The sequence below is a fragment of the Phaseolus vulgaris genome, chromosome 8 (genome assembly GCF_051622355.1).
Source record: "Phaseolus vulgaris cultivar YP4 chromosome 8, ASM5162235v1, whole genome shotgun sequence".
Classification (NCBI taxonomy): Eukaryota; Viridiplantae; Streptophyta; class Magnoliopsida; order Fabales; family Fabaceae; genus Phaseolus; species Phaseolus vulgaris.
In genome coordinates, this window is record NC_143505.1 from 13,598,261 (window position 1) to 13,621,230 (window position 22,970).

The window sequence follows — 22,970 nt, forward strand, 5'->3', positions numbered from 1 at the left end:
AAATTGGGTCGGGGGCATAACCTTAAGAGTCCATAGATATTTGAACACCGCACATGCGCCCCAGATATGTGATTAACTAACTTGTTATAGGCAGATTTTACTGAGAAAGAGTATGATGGAGGGTCATTCCATAACCATGAATCCTCTGTATCTGGGCATATTGACACCTGTGATATACTTTCCATGAAATCTTCTACCATAGGTTTTTTCCACTCAAACCATTCTCTTCTCCAACTGAATATTCACTTTCACCCTTCTCTAGACCATCTTTCGTAGCTACCGATAGTCTTGTCTTTTAGCACAGAGTTAAATGATATAAAATAGGATTAAAAGTTAGTTGTTTAGTTCTAATACTAATTAATGATGCAACAGTCATATGGGATAATGTGAAAGTATGCCTAACTTAATATGGCCATTGGATGGGTTTTATTAAAGAGGCTTATTTTTTATTCTTGTTTGACAAAGATGATGTAAAATCATGCATGTTTCTTGGTTGCAATGTTGTCTATATAACAATGGGTAATCAATAATAGGATACTCTTTATCTGTAGACCTCTTTCTCTAGCATAGGAAATTTCTGTACATGGGTTGGAGTACCCCGAGTACTTCTATTTATTAAATTTTTATTGCTGATTAAAAAAAATGTTGAAAGTGGTATAGGATAACTTTATAATCGAGAAAGGCTCTCATTAGGATAGTTCATTAGGATAGTTACATTGTGGTGGTGTAATTATTTTTTATCGGTAACCATAATATTTATTAAAAAAATACTTACTAAGAAATTTTATATACTAAAATTGCCTTTTATATCAACATAATTAATCTAAAATTTATTAAATATTTACAATTAAATAATGATTTTATATTCTATTTTTTATTATTATTTTATCATTAGTAATTGTTATAAAAAATATTCACTTATTGGTATAATGTTGACAACTCTGATATAAGAGTTTACAATGTCAATAATGCACTTGAATAGTCTTAAAATGCACTATGAATAAGTAACAATAATCCAAGGAATTACTATAGGATTCGGTTCCTATATAACTACATAGGAAATTATTTTATAAGTAATTACATATAAAAACACATTAATAAGTAATTATATATTGATATTGTCCTTAGATAATTACATATGAACATGGTACGTAGTTATTTAAATACGAATATTATCGATGATAATTACAAATAGACATTATTTACGGATATAACCATATGAAATTACTTACGAATTTCTAACATCGGTAAGTAGTAGTTATCGATGAGGGATTGACCTATAAATTTTTGTTGTAAGATATATAACTAAATTTTATCTATGAATTCCTTGTAATACCTATAATTTGGTGCGGTGATAATATAACGAATTTTTTTTACAGCAAATTAATAGATAATTACATCACAAATTACAATTAAAAATATATAATAATTCAACATAACTTACTATGATGTAAACATAATTTATTTATGTTCAAAAAGCCACGTACCTAATTAATAATTTATAACTTTTAGAAAATTACAAAGTAATTCAGTTAAGTAATTTTCAAATTTTAGAATACATATTTGATCATATCTTATTGTCGTTTTCTCTTGCCGGATAATCACACATATCTCATCTCCATGCTTAATCACAATGTATTCACATTATTTCTTCAAATAAAAGAGCACCATTAAAATGGATATTCTCACATATCTAAGTACATCTCATCTTAACTTACATAAAGAACACAAACTCAAACAATTAATCAAATCTTAATCAAGTTGTAAGATTGTATTAAACAAAATATATATATATATATATATATATATATATATATATATATATATATATATATATATATATATATAACAGAGGCCAAATACCCAAGTGTTACTAAAGACGTTAGACAATGCTTAAGAACATAAGATAATGGAAAAGATGGTCTAACAGTGATGGTAAGCAAGTCGGTGGTTGGTGGTCGTCGAAGTTATTCAAAGATAATCGCCGGTCGAGGAAGTGGCGTGCTCTTTATGGGCGTAGTCGGTGGTCGCCGAAGGCAATGTGTATGGGTAACTCGTCGCGTGGCGAGGTGAATGTAGAGGGCATCGGTTGTGGGCGTCTCGAGTTGTAAGTTGCTTAAGGTAACCTGTTGGCTGTTTTTTGGGTATGGTTGTCTCACTTTGAGGTTGCTCTGCCACAACCATAAAGGAGAGTCTTTTGTGTGGATGATGTAGGAAGTCCACTTCTGGGCTACTGTATATGGGTTGGGATACCCCTGAAGTATCCCCTTAATTTTATTTATTCATTGCTTATAAAAAAAAAGTGATGGTAAGCAAGACTCAAAGGATACATATTATGAAAAACGGAGAATGAAAATTGAACAGTAGAATTAATTCAGCAAAGTGACTCATAATTAATTATTAAGTCACTAATTGAAATTTAAGTTGTGAAACCGCCATCCACACATAAAATCTGCCCAGTAATGTATGATGCAGCTGGAAGACAAAGAAAAGCAACAAGTGATGATACTTCTTTGGGTTCTCCATTACGACCAAAAGGTATTTTAGACATAACATTATCATCATACTCTTTCCGCCCCATTTTTTCCTAAAAGAACAACAATTACTATGATATCAACATATAAACAAACAAAATATAATATATGTGTCAAATTTTAAAAATCACACCGATAATACCATTTTCACATATAACATAAAGTTTCATAAGTTCTATAATACCCTAATGATCGATGTTCCATTAGATATAAAATTTAGTTATATAAGCATTTATTAAGAAAGGTAGGTTAGTAAGAACAACATTTCTTAACCATGGAGGTTAGCTTCTTCTTCACTAATTTTTAGGTCGACCATGTGGAAAAATTTTCAGAGAAAAGGAAGAATCAAAGATGTGTTAATTTCAAAGAGATTAAATGTTAGAAAGCAAAGGTTTGGTTTTGTCAGATTCCTAAGAAGTTGTTAATATAGAAACTCTGGAAAGTAGGCTAAACCTAATATGGATAGGGACAAGGAGTGAACAGGCCAAAATACAGGAGGAAGGAGGAAACGAGGGAGGAGTGGAACAACAATCATCGACCGGAGCAACAGAGGAAGGAATGGATGAGGAAGGTTCAACCTCAGACGTACGCGCAAAAGGTGGAGCAAGGGAGAGAAAAGAGGGCACAAAATGGCAGGGATGCAATCGTTCATATAACAGTTAAGGAGGAGAGCACAAATTGGTTACAAGGATGCTTTGCAGAAAGACTGATTGAAGCGAGAAAGGTGCAGGGCGTGAAGGATGGTTTCATCATGGAAGGGCTCAATTTTATCAGAATAAGGTATCTAGAGGAGAAGTATGTGTTGTTGTTTAGGGAGTCAGAAGGTGTGGTAAAAAAGGCTTACAAGGAGAACAAGGACTGGTTTGAGGCTTTCTTCGAATAGGTGGTGCCTTGGAACAACAACTTTGCAGTGGAGGAAAGGCTTGTATGGGTGAGATGTAGAGGCTTGCCTTTTAGGTTTTGGAGTAGGCAGTGCTTTGGAACTTTGGTCGAGGTAGATGATGCAACCACCACAAAGGAAGTGTCAGAGTATGTGAGGCTCTGTGTTAGGGTGTCAATGGGTGGAGAGACAAAGATGGTAAAGCTTCTGAGAGTAAACGGGATCCAGTGTAGGTTGGCCATGTAAGAGGAGCCCTTTGTCATGGATTTTTCTCATGCTTATCACCATAAATAGGGGCATTGCAAGAAGGGGACTCGGAAGGTGGCTTGGAGGAGAAGGGAGGAGTGGCTTATTATGAGTCAGAAGGTTTGGACTACGGTGACGAGATGGAGGGTGGTGAGATAGTCGGTGAAGAACCATCAGTGCAATGGTATGGAAGGAGAAGCATCAAGATGGAGGCCCGCGGTAGGAGTCGTGTGGGACTAGGCTTTCGGAGAATGGAGAGGCATAATGTCTGCACTTCTAAAGAAAAGGGTGTTAAGGTCTCCAAGGTAGAAGATAGTGTTTTGCGGCACATGGAGTACTTAGAAGCTGAAACGGCCAAGGGAATAGGTAGAGAGACTGACTTAATTTACCATGGGCCACTTAAGGCCCACTTATTGACAAACCAAGGGTTGGTAGTTTCTTCCTGCACCCCCACATTTTTCTTCCTGCACCCCACAATATCATGCAAAGACCATATTGTCCCTATTAATTTTTAAAAACCCCAAAATGCACTTAAATTGTACTTAATTTTTTACATTCTGGATTATAAAATCTGGAAATTTTTTGGATTTACACTTCCGGTAAATTTTGGACCCACCAATCCGTAATTCAAAATATACATTCCACATTCAGAAATCTATCATTCAAAAAAAGCATTCCGGATTCATCAATTCGTAACAGAAATATGCATTCCGGATTCTGAAATCCATAATTCAAAAAAATCATTTCGGATTCACCAATCCGTAACAGAATTAGGCTTCCAAATTCAGTAATCTGGAAATCAACAATTTATGCAAAATTTGCTTCCGAAACACTCCCTCATCCAGAAAACACAATTTAATCAATTCCTGATTCATGAATCCGTAATACATTACCGGATCTCGATATCCAGTAACCCCGAAATCTCCATAACCACCATGCTCCTAATAAAAACTTAACTCTTACCTCTACAACGCAAACAACACTTCGACAACATAGCGTACTCCTCCACCTTGCCTCAAACAACTACAAAAACCCTCCACCAGTGGTTGATATTCAATGATGAAGATGAACAGTGATAAAGGAAGTCCAACATGGTGCCCAGTTTCAAATTATAGGTCAAGGTTAATTTTGGAATATTTAAAATTGTGGGGGTGCAGGAAGAAAAACGTGGGGGTGCAGGAAGAAGAAGCCCCAAGGGTTTAGTGGTTTCAGGGGTTTGGGCCCAATTGAAGTGGAAGCTGAACAATCCGGATGTGTGGAGCAGGCCCAAGGCCAATCTGCTTGGGGTGCGTCTCATGAGAATGGAGGAGGCACATCAGAGGAGGGACGACGCAGAGGCGGTAGGTCACGCTTGAAGAACGATGTTGGGGAGGAGCAAGGTGGACCGAGCGTGGCGACATTGGAGGAGATGATGCACTTAGACCAAGGGACGAACGGAGGCGTCATGGCGTATGAACTCAATAGCATCGGCGGTGCTGCGTATGGCCAAGGAGATACTTCCATTGATGTGGAAACGACAGGCGATGGATCTGCGACGGCGATGGTCACGGTCGAAGGAGGCAAGTAGGAGAAATTACGTAAGTGGCGCAATCTAAAGTTCATGGTTTTGAGCTCAAGTGTCGTGTTTGTCGAAGAAATAAAGGAGAGGTTTTGCGAGAACGTGGGAGAGGAAGCTTTCCTCATCAATGGAAGAGGCAACATCGTAGTGCTTAAGGAGAGTGAGATGGTAGAGTTAGTCCAAGGCTCACGCACGGTCTAGGAGGACGAAGGGGCATCAATGAGAGAAGCGTGTGCAAGAACAAAAGGTGACAGCGAGAGAAGAGAAGGGATCAATGCCAACTAGTAACACAAAAGGCCCAGAACAAAGTTAGAAAGCAAATCTCTAAATCTTGGTTTGTCTGACAATGGAGTTAAGAATTGTAATAGGCTCTTTTGGTTGAAAGATGAACATGACAAAGCAATAACAATTTGAAAGTTGGGAAAGGAAGTGGAGCTTTTGTATACAGGTGAGGAGGAGGTCGTTATAGGCCACCTTCAATCTTTGAAATTAAGGAATAATGGTGCAAGTAAGAGGGTGAGTATAAGCAGGGTGGAGGATAGTGTTTCTGATGATGAAGCTGATTAGCATGAACATTAGCGGAGTAGGGGGAAGTTCCAAAACGAGATATCTAGAAGACTTGGTAAGAAAAGAGCAATCATATGTCGTATGCTTACAAGAGACAAAGTGTAAGGAGCTGGGGAAGGAAATTTTTTTCCAGATGTGGGGTACTAATGAAATTGATTGGGTTGAGAGGGGCACGGATAACAATGCTGGTGGGGTAATAACGATGTGGAGGAGAAGTTGTTTTCATCTGGATAATATCATCATTGGGGTGATCTTTTGTATTATTGAAGGGGAGTGCAAAGTGGGGGAGTCTCTCCCCACCACCATCGTGAATATTTACAGTTATGGATTTCTCAGGGAGAGATGTGCCATCTGGGAGGCTATTTGGGAGAAGAAAAGGGCACACATGTCAGCGACGTGGTGCGCAGTCGAAGACTTTAATTCTATTAGGAGGTCAGGAGAAAGGAGAAGCGTGAAATCCAGTCATGTTTATAGAGGGGAGACGAGAAGGTTCAATGCTTTTATTGAGAAATCAGACTTGTTCGACATTCCGATGGTGGGGAGAAAATTCATTTGGTATAAGCCCAACGGGCTGGTTAAGAGCAAAATAGATCGGATTCTAGTCTCAAGTGAATGGTTGGACAAATGGTTGGATAGAAAACAAGTTGTTCTTGGTAGATCGGTGTTTGAACATTGTGCCCTGGTATTAAAAACTTTGACCGTGGATTGGGGACCTAAACCGTTTAGAAGTTTGGATATTTGGCAATCTGATGGCAAGTTTAAGGACTTCGTCCATAGTAAATGGGAGAGTTATGAAGTGCAAGACACTGGGATTTTCGTCTTTAAGGAAAACTTGAAGCTTATGAAAGCAAACATAAAAGTGTAAAACAAAGAAGTTTTTAGAAATGTTAATAAGGCGAGGGAAGAGATCCAAACAAGATTTCAAGATTTAGATGCAAGGGATGATGGCAGTGAACTAGATAAAGTCGGGAGGGAGGAAAGGAGGATTCTTTTGGCATAAGAGAGAACTAACAACCACAAATAGAAATGCTTCTACAACAAAAAGCACGACAAAGATGGTTGAAACAGAGGGATATCAATTCCAAGTATTTCCATTCAGTCATTAAGTGGAAGAGGTCGAGGAATGGAATCAACGGACTGAGGGATAATGGCCAATGGTATGAAGATCATGAGGTGGTAAAGGGTAAGGTTAGAGACTTCTTTAAGAACATGTTTAGTAGAGGTGATTGGCAGCATGTCAAGCTTGACAATGCAGATTTCTCCCGTATCTCAGATATCGATAACGGTATGCTGGTAGAAACAATCACCAAGGAGGAAATAAAGAATGTTGTATGGGCTGAGACAAAGAGATCCTTTAGTGTCGTTTCTATTTTTAATTGTGGCCGAGGGTCTAGCATGAGTGGTAAGGAAAGCGGTGGAGAAGGAGTCGCTAGAGAGTCTATCAATCGGTGAAAAGCTTATAAAGGTGAACATGCTTCAGTATGCTGATGACACTTTGTTCTTCTATAAAGTGAACCCCTAAAGTGTGTTTGTGACTAAGGCTATGCTTAACTATTTTGAGTTGGCATCAGGTGTTAAAGTAAATTTTATGAAAAGTTACATAGGTGAGGTGGGCTGCAGCCAACATTTGCTACAACATTGTGCTTCTATCCTGAATTGTAAGATAATGAAAACTCCTTTCAAGTACTTGGGTATGCTTGTAGGGGGTGTCATAAAAAAAGGAAGTTTTTGGGAAGGGGTGTCGGAGAGAGTGAGAAACAGGTTAGGAAGATGAAAGGGCAAGTATATCTCGATGGCGGTTCGCTTATGTCTAATTAAGTCTGTCATGTCCTCTCTTCCTTTGTTTTATTTGTCACTTTACAAAATGTCAATCATGGTGGCAAAGGAGTTAGAGAGGTTTTGAAAGAGATTTTATTTGGGGATGTGGCTCGGAAGGCAAGAAGGTAGCTTGGGCTTCGTGGCAAAAAGTTTGTGAACTAAAGGGAGCGGGAGGGCTTGGTATGATTGAGATTAGAAAGTTCAACGTGGCTTTTCTAGGGAAGTGCATCTGGAGCTTGGGCACTGGAGAAATTGACTTGTGGAAAGAAGTGGTGGAATCCAAGTACAGAGGTTGGAGAAATGTATGGGCTCAAACAAGATGCAAGTCATATTTCCTGTGGTGGAGGGATTTGAAGGAAGTTTGGAGTTTAAAGGGTTGGAAAGGAAATTTTGAGGACAACTTTTTTTGGGATGTCAGGAATGGGAGATAGATTTTTGTGGGAGGATACAAGGGTGGGGAACGAAGCTCTTAAAGATAAATTTTTGAGGTTATATCAAATATGTTCATGCAAGATGTTCCTACAAGATCTAAGCCCTGCAGAACACTTCCTCTGATGATGTCTTGTTCTGTTCTTCTTGTCTTGTCGGTCTTTCGGTTGATCTTCTTCCAGCTGGATCTTCGGCTTGGACACGATGGGGGGAGTACCTGCGAAGACACTCCGACGATCAAGTCAGACCGAGAGCTAAGCACCAGAAGAGTGGGGAGTGAATAGTTACCTTGGGTGATGTGCCTCTTCTGCTATTTATACTGCTCTAGGTGGGTTGTGGCCGTTGTGGGTCTGCTTTAGGGTCCAAACGAAGGCCCAATTGTGCCTTAACCGTGCTTATCATTTAAGTTGAGTTGTTTATACCTAATTACGCGTTTAGCTTCGTCTGTTGTCGTCTAGTCGGTTTTGTCGTCTAGTCGGTCTAGTCGGCCTTTCGGCCATCTGGTAGTACATATGCCCCCCAGGCTCAAGTGAGTTGGCGTAAACGTAACGTAGAGTCGAATTGCCGTGAGCCTTCAGTTGGTTGAGGTTGAGTACGTTGGCTTGTACTCGAGGCGCGTGTGCGTGGTATTGTGGGATGTGACCGCTGGGTAAGATCTCACGCGTTCATTGCATGTGGATCCAACGGTGGGCATTCGTTTTGACGCGTCGCCTTCTCATTTCTTTCACCTATAAATAGGAGTGGCAGTGGGCTCCGATTTCTTCGCGTGATCTGTGAACTAGCTCCGAGAGTCCGACAGCCGAGTAACTTTCCTGCCTTCCTTGTGTATTGGTCGAAGAGTTTCCTGGAGGTAACAATGTCTTTTCTTTCGGCTGCTGCCTCATGTTCTGTGTCTAGGGGGTCTGATAGGGAGAGGCCATTGGCTGATGACATCCCTATCATAGATGCCGAGAATGCCGAAGGCTCTTCTCGGGCTGTCGGTCCTTGGCCGGGATTCACTTGGGTGAATTCGTCCTTGGCCGAGAGGTTTCTTTGAGACTCTCTTGGCCGAGAGGTTTTTAATTGCACTCTCGGCAGGGATTCACGTGGGTGAATTCTTCCTTGGCCGAGAGGTTTCTTTGAGACTCTCTTGGCCGAGAGGTTTTTTATTGCACTCTCGGCAGGGATTCACTTGGGTGAATTCTTCCTTGGCCGAGAGGTTTCTTTGAGACTCTCTTGGCCGAGAGGTTTATATTGCACTCTCGGCAGGGATTCACTTGGGTGAATTCTTCCTTGGCCGAGAAGTTTCTTTGAGACTCTCTTGGCCGAGAGGTTTTTAATTGCACTCTCGGCAGGGATTCACGTGGGTGAATTCTTCCTGGGCGGAGAGGTTTCTTTGAGACTCTCTTGGCCGAGAGGTTTTTTATTGCACTCTCGGCAGGGATTCACTTGGGTGAATTCGTCCTTGGCCGAGAGGTGTCTTTGAGACTCTCTTGGCCGAGAGGTTTTTAATTGCACTCTCGGCAGGGATTCACGTGGGTGAATTCTTCCTTGGCCGAGAAGTTTCTTTGAGACTCTCTTGGCCGAGAGGTTTTTAATTGCACTCTCGGCAGGGATTCACTTGGGTGAATTCTTCCTTGGCCGAGAGGTTTCTTTGAGACTCTCTTGGTCGAGAGGTTTTTTATTGCACTCTCGGCAGGGATTCACTTGGGTGAATTCTTCCTTGGCCGAGAGGTTTCTTTGAGACTCTCTTGGCCGAGAGGTTTTTTATTGCACTCTCGGCAGGGGGGATTCACTTGGGTGAATTCTTCCTTGGCCGAGAGGTTTCTTTGAGACTCTCTTGGCCGAGAGGTTTTTAATTGCACTCTCGGCAGGGATTCACGTGGGTGAATTCTTCCTTGGCCGAGAGGTTTCTTTGAGACTCTCTTGGCCGAGAGGTTTTTTATTGCACTCTCGGCAGGGATTCACTTGGGTGAATTCGTCCTTGGCCGAGAGGTTTCTTTGAGACTCTCTTGGCCGAGAGGTTTTTAATTGCACTCTCGGCAGGGATTCACGTGGGTGAATTCTTCCTTGGCGGAGAGGTTTCTTTGAGACTCTCTTGGCCGAGAGGTTTTTTATTGCACTCTCGGCAGGGATTCACTTGGGTGAATTCTTCCTTGGCCGAGAGGTTTCTTTGAGACTCTCTTGGCCGAGAGGTTTTATATTGCACTCTCGGCAGGGATTCACTTGGGTGAATTCTTCCTTGGCCGAGAGGTTTCTTTGAGACTCTCTTGGCCGAGAGGTTTTTTTGTTGAACTCTCGGCAGGGATTCACGTGGGTGAATTCTTCCTTGGCCGAGAGGTTTGGTTAGGTTCTTGTGTTAATGATTTGTCAGAGAATTTTTAGCTGATAAACATGATTTCATTGATTGTGGTGCCTTGTTAAAACATTCTTCAATCAAAAACCCTCGGGAGAGCTCTCTGGAAAAAAAGATTGAAGGTAGGAAAGAGTACACCTATGATACATGTTAACTGAAATATATTTTCAAATGGCCCGCGTTCCATGTCCTGGGAACTTCTCGGCCATCCAAGTGTTCTAGGCGGTATACGCCGTTCTGGAGATTTTCTCTGACCTTGAAGGGGTCTTCCCAGTTTGCATTGAACTTTCCTTCTGTTGGGATCCTGCGAGCTTCTCCTTTCATCCTCCAGACCTGGTCTCCTTCTTGGAACTCTCTTGGTTTAGTCTTCGAGTTGTATCTTCTCGCAACTATCTGTTTGCAAGCTTCCTCTCTTATCTTAGCCTTGTCACGCGACTCTTGGAGTAAGTCTAGCTCCGTTCTTAGACATTCTTCGTTTATCTTCAGGTTATGGAGTTCTCTTCGGATTGTCGGTTCTCCGACTTCTACTGGCAGCATGGCATCTGTGTCGTAGGTGAGGTTGTACGGGGTTTCCCCAGTTGCCGAATGGGGGGTACACCGATAGGCCCAAAGAACCTCCACGAGTTCTTCTACCCACTTACCTTTTGCACTGCCAAGTCTTTTCTTTAATTCATTCAAGATGACTTTGTTGGCGGATTCAGCTTGGCCGTTAGTTTGCGGGTGTTCCACAGAGCTTGTCTTGTGTCGGATACCCAGGCTCTCATAGAATTCGGCCAACTTCCGATCCGTGAATTGTCTTCCATTATCCGTGATGATGGTGTGCGGGATTCCGAACCTGCAAACGATGTCCTTCCATACAAAGCTCTGAACTTGTCGAGCCGTGATGCTTGCGAGGGGTTCCGCTTCTATCCATTTTGTAAAGTAATCAACTGCTACCAACAAAAACTTCCTTTGTCCGGTTGCTGTGGGGAAGGGGCCTATTATGTCCATTCCCCACAGGGCAAACGGCCAGGGAGAGTTGATGCTTTGGAGATTATAGGGATGAAGGTGGATTAGCGGACCGTGCTCTTGGCAACTTATGCATTTTTTCACGAAATTGGCACAATCAGTTCTTAGTGTCGGCCAGTAGTATCCGGCCCTCAGGACTCTGGTCGCCATCGTTCGGGCTCCGGAATGTAAGCCACATGCTCCTTGGTGCCATTCTTGCAAAACGTATTCGGCCTCCGCTTTCGAGACGCACTTGAGTAGTGGGGTCGAGAACCCTCTTTTATACAAGTCTTCCCCTATTATGACAAATCGAGACGCTTTCTTTGCGAGAGACAAGTCATGACCATCTTTCCCTTCTTCCCGGTTTCTGATTACTTTTTTCATGTCGGACACCCAATCTTCCTCTCCTTGCTCTGTAACCATGCATTCCCCGACGGGGACCGACGGAACCGACAAGGTTTGCTGGATGACGGAGGCATGTCGGCCTTTCTTCTTAGCGGTAGCTAGTTTTGACAGGGTGTCGGCCCTAAGGTTGTCTTGTCGTTTTACATGGCTTATCGTGACGCTTTGGAACTGGCTGATGATGTTAACAACTCTGTGATAGTATTTCAGGAGCAGAGGATCTTTGATTTGGTAGCTCCCATTGATGTGTCCGACCATGAGTTGCGAGTTTGTCTTACATTCTACCTTCTGGGCTCCCACGTCTTTAGCCAACAATAATCCGGCTATAAGTGCTTCGTATTATGCTTGATTGTTAGATGTTTGGAACCCAAAACGTAAAGATTGCTCAATTTGTATGTTCTCTAGTCCTTCCAGCACGATTCCTGCTCCTCCCCCCTTCTTACTTGAGGAGCCATCGACATGCAACGTCCATGTGGTTTCGGGTTCTTGACATTGCTGCAACTCTGATGTGAAGTCCGCTAAGCATTGGGACTTGATAGGTCCTTGTGGTTCGTATTTAATGCTGAATTCAGACAACTCGACTGACCAGCCGATCATTCTTCCGGCCAACTTGGGTTTTTGCAAAATCTTATTGATGGGGAAGTCAGTTCGCACTACGATCTCGTGGCTTTGAAAATATTGTCGAAGTCTTCTGGAAGCATGAACGAGGGCTAGAGCTACCTTCTCAATCGCTTGATATCGGGTTTCGGCATCTTGTAGTACTCGGCTAACGAAGTAGACTGGTTTTTGTTCTGTTTCGCCTTGTACTATGGCGGCACTCACGGCTTCCGGTGACACGGCCAGGTAGACCAGTAGAGGTGTCCCATGGACGGGTTTACTCAGAACAGGCGGTTCGGCCAACGCCTTTTTTATAATCTGAAAAGCTTCTTCGCAGCTTTCGTTCCATGCGAACTTCTCTGCTTTTTTAATGAGCCTCAAGATCGGTCTGATCTTGTCTGCTAGTCTGGGCATGAATCTGGACAAGGACGTCAGTCTTCCTACCAGTCGCTGAACTTCTTTCAGGCTATCCGGGCTACTCATGGTTTCCAAGGCTCGGCACTTGTATGGATTTGCCTCGATTCCTCGACTTGTCAGCATAAAGCCTAGGAACTTGCCTCCTTCAACCCCGAATACGCATTTCTCAGGGTTAAGACGCATGTCGTACTTCCTTATCTGCTGGAAGACCTCAGCCAAGTCGTTGGCATGCTGTTCCACGCTATCAGATTTCACAATTATGTCATCAACATAAACCTCCATGGTTTTTCCTATCTGGTCTCGGAACATTCGGTCCATAAGCCTTTGATAGGTCGCTCCAGCATTCTTGAGGCCAAAAGGCATGACCTCATAGCAAAAGTTGGCTCTGTCAGTAATGAAGGTTGTCTTCTCTCGGTCTGCCGGATTCATGCGTATTTGGTTGTACCCGGAGTATGCATCGAGGAAACTCAACACTTTGTGGCCGGCTGCACCATCTACCAGCTGGTCAATGCTTGGCAACGGATACGCATCTTTTGGACAAGCCCTGGTAAGATGGGTGTAATCGGTGCACATTCGCCACTTTCCATTGTTCTTCTGCACCAGGACTATGTTTGCCAGCCACGTGGTGTAATGCACTTCTCGGATAAACCTAGCATCCAGTAGTTTCCTGGTTTCCTCTTCGACTATCCGTCCTTTTTCTCCCACGAACTTTCTCTTCTTCTGGGCTACCGGTCTAGCCTCCTTACAGACTGATAGTTTGTGCGAGATTATGCGGGGATCTATTCCCGGCATGTCGGCTGCCGACCATGCGAACAAGTCCGTATTTTTGTATAGGACAACCGTGATAATGTTCTTTCCCTCTTCTCCTAAGGTTGATCCCAAACATGTGTTCTGACCTGCTCGGCCCACCCGGCATAGCACCACCTCTTCCTTGGGTTCCACCTGAGGTTCGTCATTCGGTCTTGGATCCAGGTCATCACTCAGGGATATATGATGAACCTCGGCCCTCCGGGTGGGTGTTCGCGGTGGCAGAATCTTCAAACTTGCCGCGTAACATTCTCTAGCAGTCTTTTGGTCGGCATGGAGAGTGACCACCTCTCTGCCCCTACTCGGGTTGTCGGCTGGGAACTTCATGGCCAGGTGGGGTGTCGAGACTATAGCTCCCAATTTGTTGAGAGAGGATCGCCCGATAAAAATATTGTAAGACGTTTCGGCGTTGACAAGCAGGTATCTGATTTTGATCGTCCGGCAGTCTCGATTTCCTTCTCCAAACTTGGTGTCCAAGTCAATGTACCCTCTGGTGTTAACTCTCTGCCCCGCGAAGCCAATGATTTGTTCATCATACTGGACAATGTCGTCGTCAGATATGCCCATCTTTCGGAAGGTCTTCCAATACAAGATATCCACAGAGCTTCCTTGATCTATCAGAGTTTTCATGATGACAAAGTTGGCTACTTCGATGGTGACTACCATAGGGTCATCATGCTTCGGGTTTATGTTTCTGAAGTCCGAATTCATGAAAAGCATGGGAGGCAGGTCTCTCCTGTTGCTTCTGCTGATGGAGTACACCGAACTGACCGCTCGGAGGTGTCTTTTTCGGGAGGATGATGTAGTTCCTCCTCCCGCGAAACCCCCCGACAATCGTGTTTATGACCCCCCGTACCGGCATGATTCTTCGACGATCTCTTCCTCCTCGTCCTTCTCGGCCTTCCCGGCCTCGTCGGCCTCTCTGTTCGTTTGCCTGTGTGTCCCTACGCCCTTCTCTCTTTTCCATGTCAACCTCGTTTTTTCCCGTCTTCTCGGCTTGTCTGGACAAAGCGTCGCAGATGACCGGCTTGGATGAGCTCTTCGATTTTATCCTTCAGTGCCCAACAATCTTCCGTTGTGTGCCCAAAATTGAGGTGGTATCGACAATGCTTGGTTTGATCGGCACTCTGCGGGGTAGGAGTCCTGCTTGGTGCCTTCAGGAGATTTGCGTTGATAGCTTCCTCTAAGACCCTCGACCTTTCGGCAGTCAAGGGGGTGTAACGGGTGAAACGTGGTCCCTTGGGAAAGTCTCTAGGCTTCCCAAAATGTGTTGGTCTGCTTCTGTCTTTCCTCCTCTCAGGTTCGTCGGGTGCCTGAGCCCTACTCCGAAACTCTTTCAATTCCTCCAGCTGCATGTATTTGGTGGCTCTTTGGCGCAACTCATCCAATGTTGTGGTCGGTTGCATGCATAAACTATCCGAGAACGGTCCCGGCTTAAGTGCAGTTACCATGTGGTGCATCGCCACTTCGGGACTTAGGTTTCGTATGTCTAACTGTTTTGCTGAATCTGTTCATGAAGGCCCTCAAGGTCTCCGACTTCTCTTGCCGAATATTCACTAAGGCGATCGAAGTGAGGTGGTGTGGTTGGCTGGTAGTGAACTGTGCTCCAAACTTAGCCGCGAGTGTGTCGAAGCAATCTATGGATTGAGCTGGCAGTCGAGTGAACCAGCTCAAGGCTGCCCCCTTAAGTGAGGTGGGAAATATTCGGCACCACAACGCGTCTTCCGCCGTATGCAAGCCGACCTGTGTCAGGTACGCATTTACATGCTCATCCGGATCCGTGGATCCATCATACTTGTCCAACGTGGGGTTGTTCCAGGTTCCCGGCAAGGGGACTTCAAGGATGGTTTCAGTAAAGGGGCTTCTTCGAGGCGCCGTGTTTAGCGCATTATTTGAGGTCGGCCTTATGTTTTCTTGATACGAGCTCCCGGCCTCACGTGTATCCGTGTTCGCGTGATCTCCTGAGGGGATATTATCCATGGCTTCCGGTATTTCCGGCTTCTCAGCAAGCTTTTCTTTCATCCGAGCATTCTCCTTCCTCAAAGCTTCCATTTCCTGCTGCATTTTCAAGATTAACGTCATAGGGTCTGGACGGCTGGTTTCTTCTTGTGCATTCCTATCGTTACCCGTCATGTTCCTCGTAGTCACCATGTGGACAATTCGTGGGGTTTTTCTTCTCGGCCCCACGGTGGGTGCCAAAATGTTCCTACAAGATCTAAGCCCTGCAGAACACTTCCTCTGATGATGTCTTGTGTTGTTCTTCTCGTCTTGTCGGTCTTTCGATTGATCTTCTTCCAGCTGGATCTTCGGCTTGGACACGATGGGGGGAGTACCTGCGAAGACACTCCGACGATCAAGTCGGACCGAGAGCTAAGCACCAGAAGAGTGGGGAGTGAATAGTTACCTTGGGTGATGTGCCTCTTCTACTATTTATACTGCTCTAGGTGGGCTATGGCCGCTATGGGCTTGCTTTAGGGTCCAAACGAAGGTCCAATTGTGCCTTAACCGTGCTTATCATTTAAGTTGGGTTGTTTATACCTAATTACGCGTTTAGCTTCGCCTGTTGTCGTCTAGTCGGTTTTGTCGTCTAGTCGGTCTAGTCGGCCTTTCGGCCATTTGGTAGTACACAAGACAACCATGTTGAGGCAAGGAAGGGAGTGGAACAACAATCTGGAGTGGACTTGGAAGATAGGGTGGAGGAAGAGCCTGTTTGATTGGGAAAAACACCAGGAGCAAGAGCTGGATACGCTTTTGGGGAGGAAGACTTTTAATGAAGAAAAGGAGGATAAGTGGGTTTGGAAAGAAAGTGATGATTCAAGGTTTACAGTCCAGTATGTTTATAGAGTTCTAAATGGTGAGGTGTAGGGGAAAGGTTCCTATCTACACGAGGATTAAGGCTCAGTCATCAACCTTAGTTACAACATGGAGAGTGTTGGAAAACAAAATTGCGCTAAAGCTAACTTGTTGAGAAGGGGGATCACAGTGGAGAGTAACGTATGTAATATGTGTGGGGAGGACGCGGAAACAACGCCTCATGTGTTTAGTACGTGCAGGGTAGCGTGGTTGGTTTGGTTTAAGTGCTTTGAGTGGGTGGGCAGGACATCGGTGGTTCATCAGGATCCAAAAATGCTTTTTTCACACTTCAGGATGAATGAAGAAAGAGAACATGTTAACCGAATCTAGTATTCTGTGTGGGTAGCAGTTATAGGAAAAATTTGGAAACAAAGAAATAAGAAAGTTTTCAAGAATGGACGCATACATCACATAGAAATCTTTATAATGGTGCAACTGCAAGTTTGGTCATAGGTACGCTAAGCATGTTTTTCTTACTCAGATTGGTATCTAGAACCATTGGTATTCATGAGGTCAATAAAAAAAAGTAAAGGTTAAAGGTGGGAGGTTGGGTTGAGCAGGTTTGATTCAACTTAGAGGTGACGTTTTTTGTATTTGGGTATGGGTAGACGTTGAGCTTATTCTTCCCGCATTGTTCGCTTTAATATGCGAGTAGCAAGCTAAAGGACATCGTTGTTTTTGTATAAGGGTTGATATATATCTGAAATATCTTCATTTATATTCATTCTTTTTTTTAACGATAAAAAAAGTAGAAAGGTAGGTTAAGTCTCTCCACCTGGAAGCCAACACATATGACACTACCTTTTACATAAAATAAATTTATTAGTCTTCTTTATTATATAATATTTAATTATTTTTTAATAAGATCTTAAACTCATAATAGTTTTCTAAGAAGGAATACACCAATACATAAAAGTTGGAATTAATGTGTCTTGGTCTCTATGATACCTAATGAATAAATTATTAGCATGAGGGTACGAGCACATAGAAGGTGCATTTTTTGCAAACTAACTATAACCAATCCACTGCTTTTTAAAAATAATTTAGTATAACCTTGTAAACATTAAAAACCAAACTGGACATGATCCAAATTTACAATAATAATATGCATCTTCCTCTTGTTTTCTACATTTTCAATACCTATTTCATATCTTAAAACATACCATGACTGATTCCAAGAGTGGAGTCCAAATTGGTCCGGGTGCTACAGCATTTGCACGGATGTTATCCTTTGCCCACTCCAATGCCACGTTCTTGGTGAATTGATTCATGGCTCCTGAATTAAACTATATATTCAGATAAAATATCTTCTACCACCCATTTCATTCATATCAACAAGTTAGATTCGGAAAATTACAAATGCAAATTAGTATGCATATACCTTTACTGGCTGAATATGCAGATGAAAGTGGAAGAGCTTTTACGCCTGCAATGGATGAAATAAATACAATGTTTCCAAATCCAGATTCTTTAAGAAGTGGGTGTGCAAGTTGAGTCAAATGAAAAGCAGACTCAAAATTGGTAGCCATCACAGTTGATATATCTTCAGCGGTGTTATCTATTATTTGCTTTGATAGGTCTAACCCTGCATTGTTCACCTAAGACAGTACCACATATGAAATCATCTCAAATACAATAATGAAAAATGAATAAGAAAATGAAGAATAATTCATTCATAAGCCTAAATAATAATGGAGTCTTCACTTTTTTTTTGTTAAATGAATTTAAGTATAACTCAATCTAATATAATATTTTAAAATTAAAATTTGTAATAAATAATATATTTTTATTTTAGTGTTGTAGACTTATCCAATTCACCTATTATTTGATAACAATTATATTATAAATTACATTCAAAATCATTATTAAAGGTAATAATTATAGGCCATTTAAATTTTCACGGAAAGCAATATTGATGGGAGCTTTGGGTTTAATGCTTACCAAATTCCTTCCTTAAACTCAAACATTTTATATTCTTCATTCCAATCATCTCCTTCAATTTTTCAAATAGAGCTGTTAGCAGAAGTTTTGTCAAAATGTCTGCTACTTGGTCATGACTTGCAACATGCATTATTTTTACTTCTCCATTCTTCACATCTTCCCTAATAAAATGAAAACGAGCATCAATATGCTTACTTCTCATGATGAACTAAAATATTTACCAGTTAAATGCCTTATTTGTTGTCAACTCGTATTTCGGTTGCCTCATGTTGTTGCAAATTTAACTTATAATAACTTTCTTAACCAAATAATGTGACACACCAAGATGCTACAACATATTCCGCCTCACATGTTGACAAAGTTACGATTGACTGCTTCTTTGAGAGCCATGTGAATGTTGTATTCCCATGTAGAACACGTATTTTGCTATATTTTTTCGATCATCTACATCTCCGCACTAATCATTATCAAACTATCTAACCAACTTAATTTCATTTGTTTTTTAGTAGAGTAGCCCAAATGATTTTGTTCCTCAGATGTATCGAAGAATTCTTCTAATAGCTTTTAGGTGCAAGCATCTTGGATCCTCCACGAATCGACTTACTATACCAACACTATACGCAATGTCTGACCTTGTACATGTAAGATACCGTAGATTCCCTACTAAACTACAATATTTACTTGCATTCACTTTATCTTCTCCCTCAAATTTAGAGAATCTCATACCAAGCTTCATATGCTTCTTGTTACACAAAAATTATAAAATCTCCTTATTTAATCTCAAGGCTAAGAAAATACTTTATCAATCATAAGTTTGTCTTTCAAACTCTCGCATCGTAACTTCTTTAAAATCATTAGCCATCTTTTCATTAGTCCCCATGAAAATAAGATCATCAACATAAAGAGCAACAAAAAGGTAAATTACCTTCTTCTTTCTTTACGTACAATACATGCTCATAAGGACATTGTAAAAATGTATTTTTGTTGAAGTAAGTATCAATTCAGGTGTTCCAGGCACGAGGTGTTTGGTTTAACCCATAGAGTTCTTTCTTAAACTTCAGCACTTTGCTCTCCTTTCCCGATTTCATATACCCAGGCAATTGCTCTACATGGACGTCTTCTTCAAGGACTCCAAAAAGAAAATTTTCACATCCATTTGATAGATTGGTCACTCAAGTCGAGCAACAAGAGACAAAAGAAGTCGAATTGTCTCCATTATTGCAACCGGAGCATAAACTTCCATCATAATCAACTCCTGCCTGTTGTTTGTATCCTTTTATAGCTAGGTGTGCCTTATACCTTTCAACCCCCCCTTGGCCATTCATCTTCTTCTTGTACACCCATTTTACACCTATGGTTTATACCTTTTGGCAACTTTATTAAGTCCCACATTCCATCTCTTTCAATTGCTTTTATCTCTTTATCCATTGTAGCTTTCGATTTCTTGTCTCTTACTGTTTCCTCAAATTCAATGTTCTCTAAGTCTATTAATAAGAAAATCAAAAGCACTTCATTAATTGAGTCATATAGGTCTTGTAAGTTGTCCATCTTAGCTTGGCGTTGCTCTTCTTCTTCATCATAATCTAGAGAAATTATTAGAGTATTTATTGGTGCAACACTCAATGACTCTCCTTGTTTTGCCTCAATTTTATTCTTCTAGTCCCACGTGGTTTCTTCATTCACTTGTACGTCTCGAATCACAATCACTTTTTTTATCAATGTGATCAAATAACTTAAAAGACTTTGTCTTCTCATCATACTAATAAGTGTCATATTTCAGTAATATTTCATATTAAAATACAGCCACTTATGGATATTAATTGATAAAATAACTATAATATAACCCCTAATTTATGAATTTAAACATTTTCACATATTTTGTGATTATAATTTGAATAAGAACGATTTATTCCCAAATTTGTGTCAAACTAAGAATTTTAGGGAAGAATGGAAATGAAAGGGCAAAAGGAGAATAAACAAAGATAAAAAGGAAAAGATGGAAAGCTCAATCACTCGCCCAAGCCAGAAGTTCCTGGAAGATCTTACAAAGCGAGCCCAATCTCGATTATCAACAATAATTTCTTTCGTATTTCTTGACTCCTCGATTACACTTACAACACTTTCAAAGTCATAGGTCAATGACCCAAGAATTTTCTCCATAATCCTTGCATCCGTGAGAGTTTCTCCATTGCGTTTGAGTTGATTGGCTACCATTTGCACACAATTAATGTAAATATGGCCTCTAACTCACCTCGTAGAGTTGAAGACGCGTTTGTTTAACTCGAGCGACACCCTTGAACACATTTTCAAAATGTCTCATGCTTCCTTTGAAGTTGATGCACCAACAATCTTTTGAAAAATGATCTCATCAACAACTCGATACAGCATGTACAAAGCTTCCTTATCTTTAGATCGTGTCTCTTTCATTGTTTTGTTTTGGATCACCGATTATCCTGTGGTATTTTCTGATTCTCCAAAAACTTCTTGAACCACCTCTTAAGAATCTTCATATTTGAGAAGAACTTTCATTTTGATGTTCCAATTGTCGTAGTTTGTTATCTTTGTTAATCAGGAGAATGACAAATTATTGTTATATTTGTCATAGTTCTGATACAAATTTATGAACATAAAATATATTTTTATTTTACAGTTATATTTTTAAATGGAGAATATATTATTTTTGAATAGTCTCACAATACACTTATCAAATTCACCTATTTTCTAATAACAATTATACTATAAATTATATTAAAAAAAGAATTAAAGATAATAATGATTTATTATATAAATAAAAATAAAATAAGACTGGTGACACTTTGAGTTTAAGAATTAAGAATATATGTAGATCTCCACAAATAAACTAATCTTTAAATCTTGCTTCAGAATGTTTGTTTGGAGGGAGGGAAAAAAAGGTTATGATGAGTGGTTGAATCTTACTAGAATGTTAAGCTTGCCCTGAAAGATGGAGGAAACAGTTTCCATGAGTGTTTGGCGTTGGTGGCGATGTAAGACATCACAGACTGAACCAGTGACGTTGAAGCCCTTCTTTTTCCACTCTTCTAAACACCTATTAATATCTTCTTCCTTTCGTGAACATACATGAATACTTGCCCCAAATTCTGCCAATTCCTCCACGATCGCATGCCTAATCAAAAATAAACAAGACAAAGTAAAGAAGTGAATAAAAGTAAATATGTTCGTAAAGTATGTTACCAACCCAATCCCTCTGGTGCCTCCTGTCACAAGAGCTGTCTTGCCATCGAGTGACCATCTCTTGTCCTTTATGCTGCTCAACTTTGGTTCCCCTATTTTTTTTTCTATTCGAACACTTCCACAAAATGGAAAATAGATGCGATGTGAAGCAGAAAGAAAAGCTCAAAGATACCTCTTTATATATGCATGTTCAAGTTCTGTAACACTTTGTAGCTGTTGGTGATTTTAAGCTTATCGCCAAATACAATTAATCAGCCACAACTACCTGTTCGTATGTCAATAAATTTTAATAAACTTTTTATTAAAATTAAACTTAGACTTTCAATTTTATGAATTTTACTAATTACGCTGAAAATTAAACTTAAACTGAAATTCTGGGAGGTTATTTGTTAGCCTTTTCCCCCAACGAGCTTAGATCGATTAAATGTTGGGATGTGATATATGGTGAGTAATGAAGTGGAATTGGTGCAGGGAGTGGTGAGTAGTCAAGTGTTACTGATATATGGTGAGTAATCAAGGGGAATTGCTGCATGATTTTCTTTGTTTGGTCATTAGGCTTCAGATTGTATTTGTTTTTATGTGATTGGTTTTGTTTGGTGGAGCTTGGAGGGGATTACACGCGATAGAGAGGGCTTATGAGATAGAGTCTGACGTGATGTTTTCTTTTGGATTTGCTTTCTATGGTCTACTTGTAAAAATTTCAGCATATTTTGGATGACTTACATACACTACAAGAAAATTTTAATTTAGCTGCAAACAAATATTGAAGGGTTTTTTACCATGATAGGGTTTTTTTTTTACCAAAATGGGGTTCGTTTAAAAAAAATTACAAATTTAGGCAAGTCGTTTCAATTCGACACGACTTCATATGCAGAAGTCGTCCCAATTAGGCACGACTTCTGCCATGTCATACTAAAGTCGTGCCAACTTGGCACGACTTCTGCCTTGTCATACTGAAGTCGTGACAACTTGGCACGACTTCTGCCCTATCATACTGAAGTCGTGCCAACTTGGCACGACTTCTGCCCTGTCACTTCATTCTCCACACCATCAGATTCCTTACACGTATAACTTTTTACCTTCTCCTTCAGGTACTTTTTCCACTCCATCAAATATATTTGGAATTTTGGCATTCACCCCTCTTTCTGCATATAATCCAACATCATCCATGCACTATTGACCCACAATGCCCTCACCAGCATCTCATAATGAAGCCAATAACAACGATGATGAACATGTCGTTGATGATCCTCAACCACGAAGACCTCGACGACAAATACGAAGACCACATTGTGTCACGTCTTCCCATAAATAATTTACTTCTAGTTCAACTTTATAGTTTAATTTTTTATCTTGTAATGAATCTTACTAATTTGTTTAGTTCTA

The 22,970-nt window shown here is 41.0% G+C and overlaps 1 protein-coding gene across 1 annotated transcript; it reads right to left on the bottom strand.

The window, feature by feature from the left end:
* Positions 1–1,783: 1,783 nt before the first annotated feature.
* On the bottom strand, positions 1,784–22,754 carry LOC137823889 (tropinone reductase homolog At5g06060). The gene is made up of 6 exons (XM_068629204.2): positions 22,664–22,754; positions 21,589–21,745; positions 21,309–21,516; positions 17,812–18,028; positions 17,594–17,706; positions 1,784–2,587 (listed from the first exon to the last, which is right to left on the bottom strand). The coding sequence occupies exons 1-6, from the start codon at positions 22,752–22,754 to the stop codon at positions 2,420–2,422; spliced, it is 954 nt and encodes a 317-aa protein (XP_068485305.2). The 3' UTR covers positions 1,784–2,419.
* Positions 22,755–22,970: the final 216 nt, after the last annotated feature.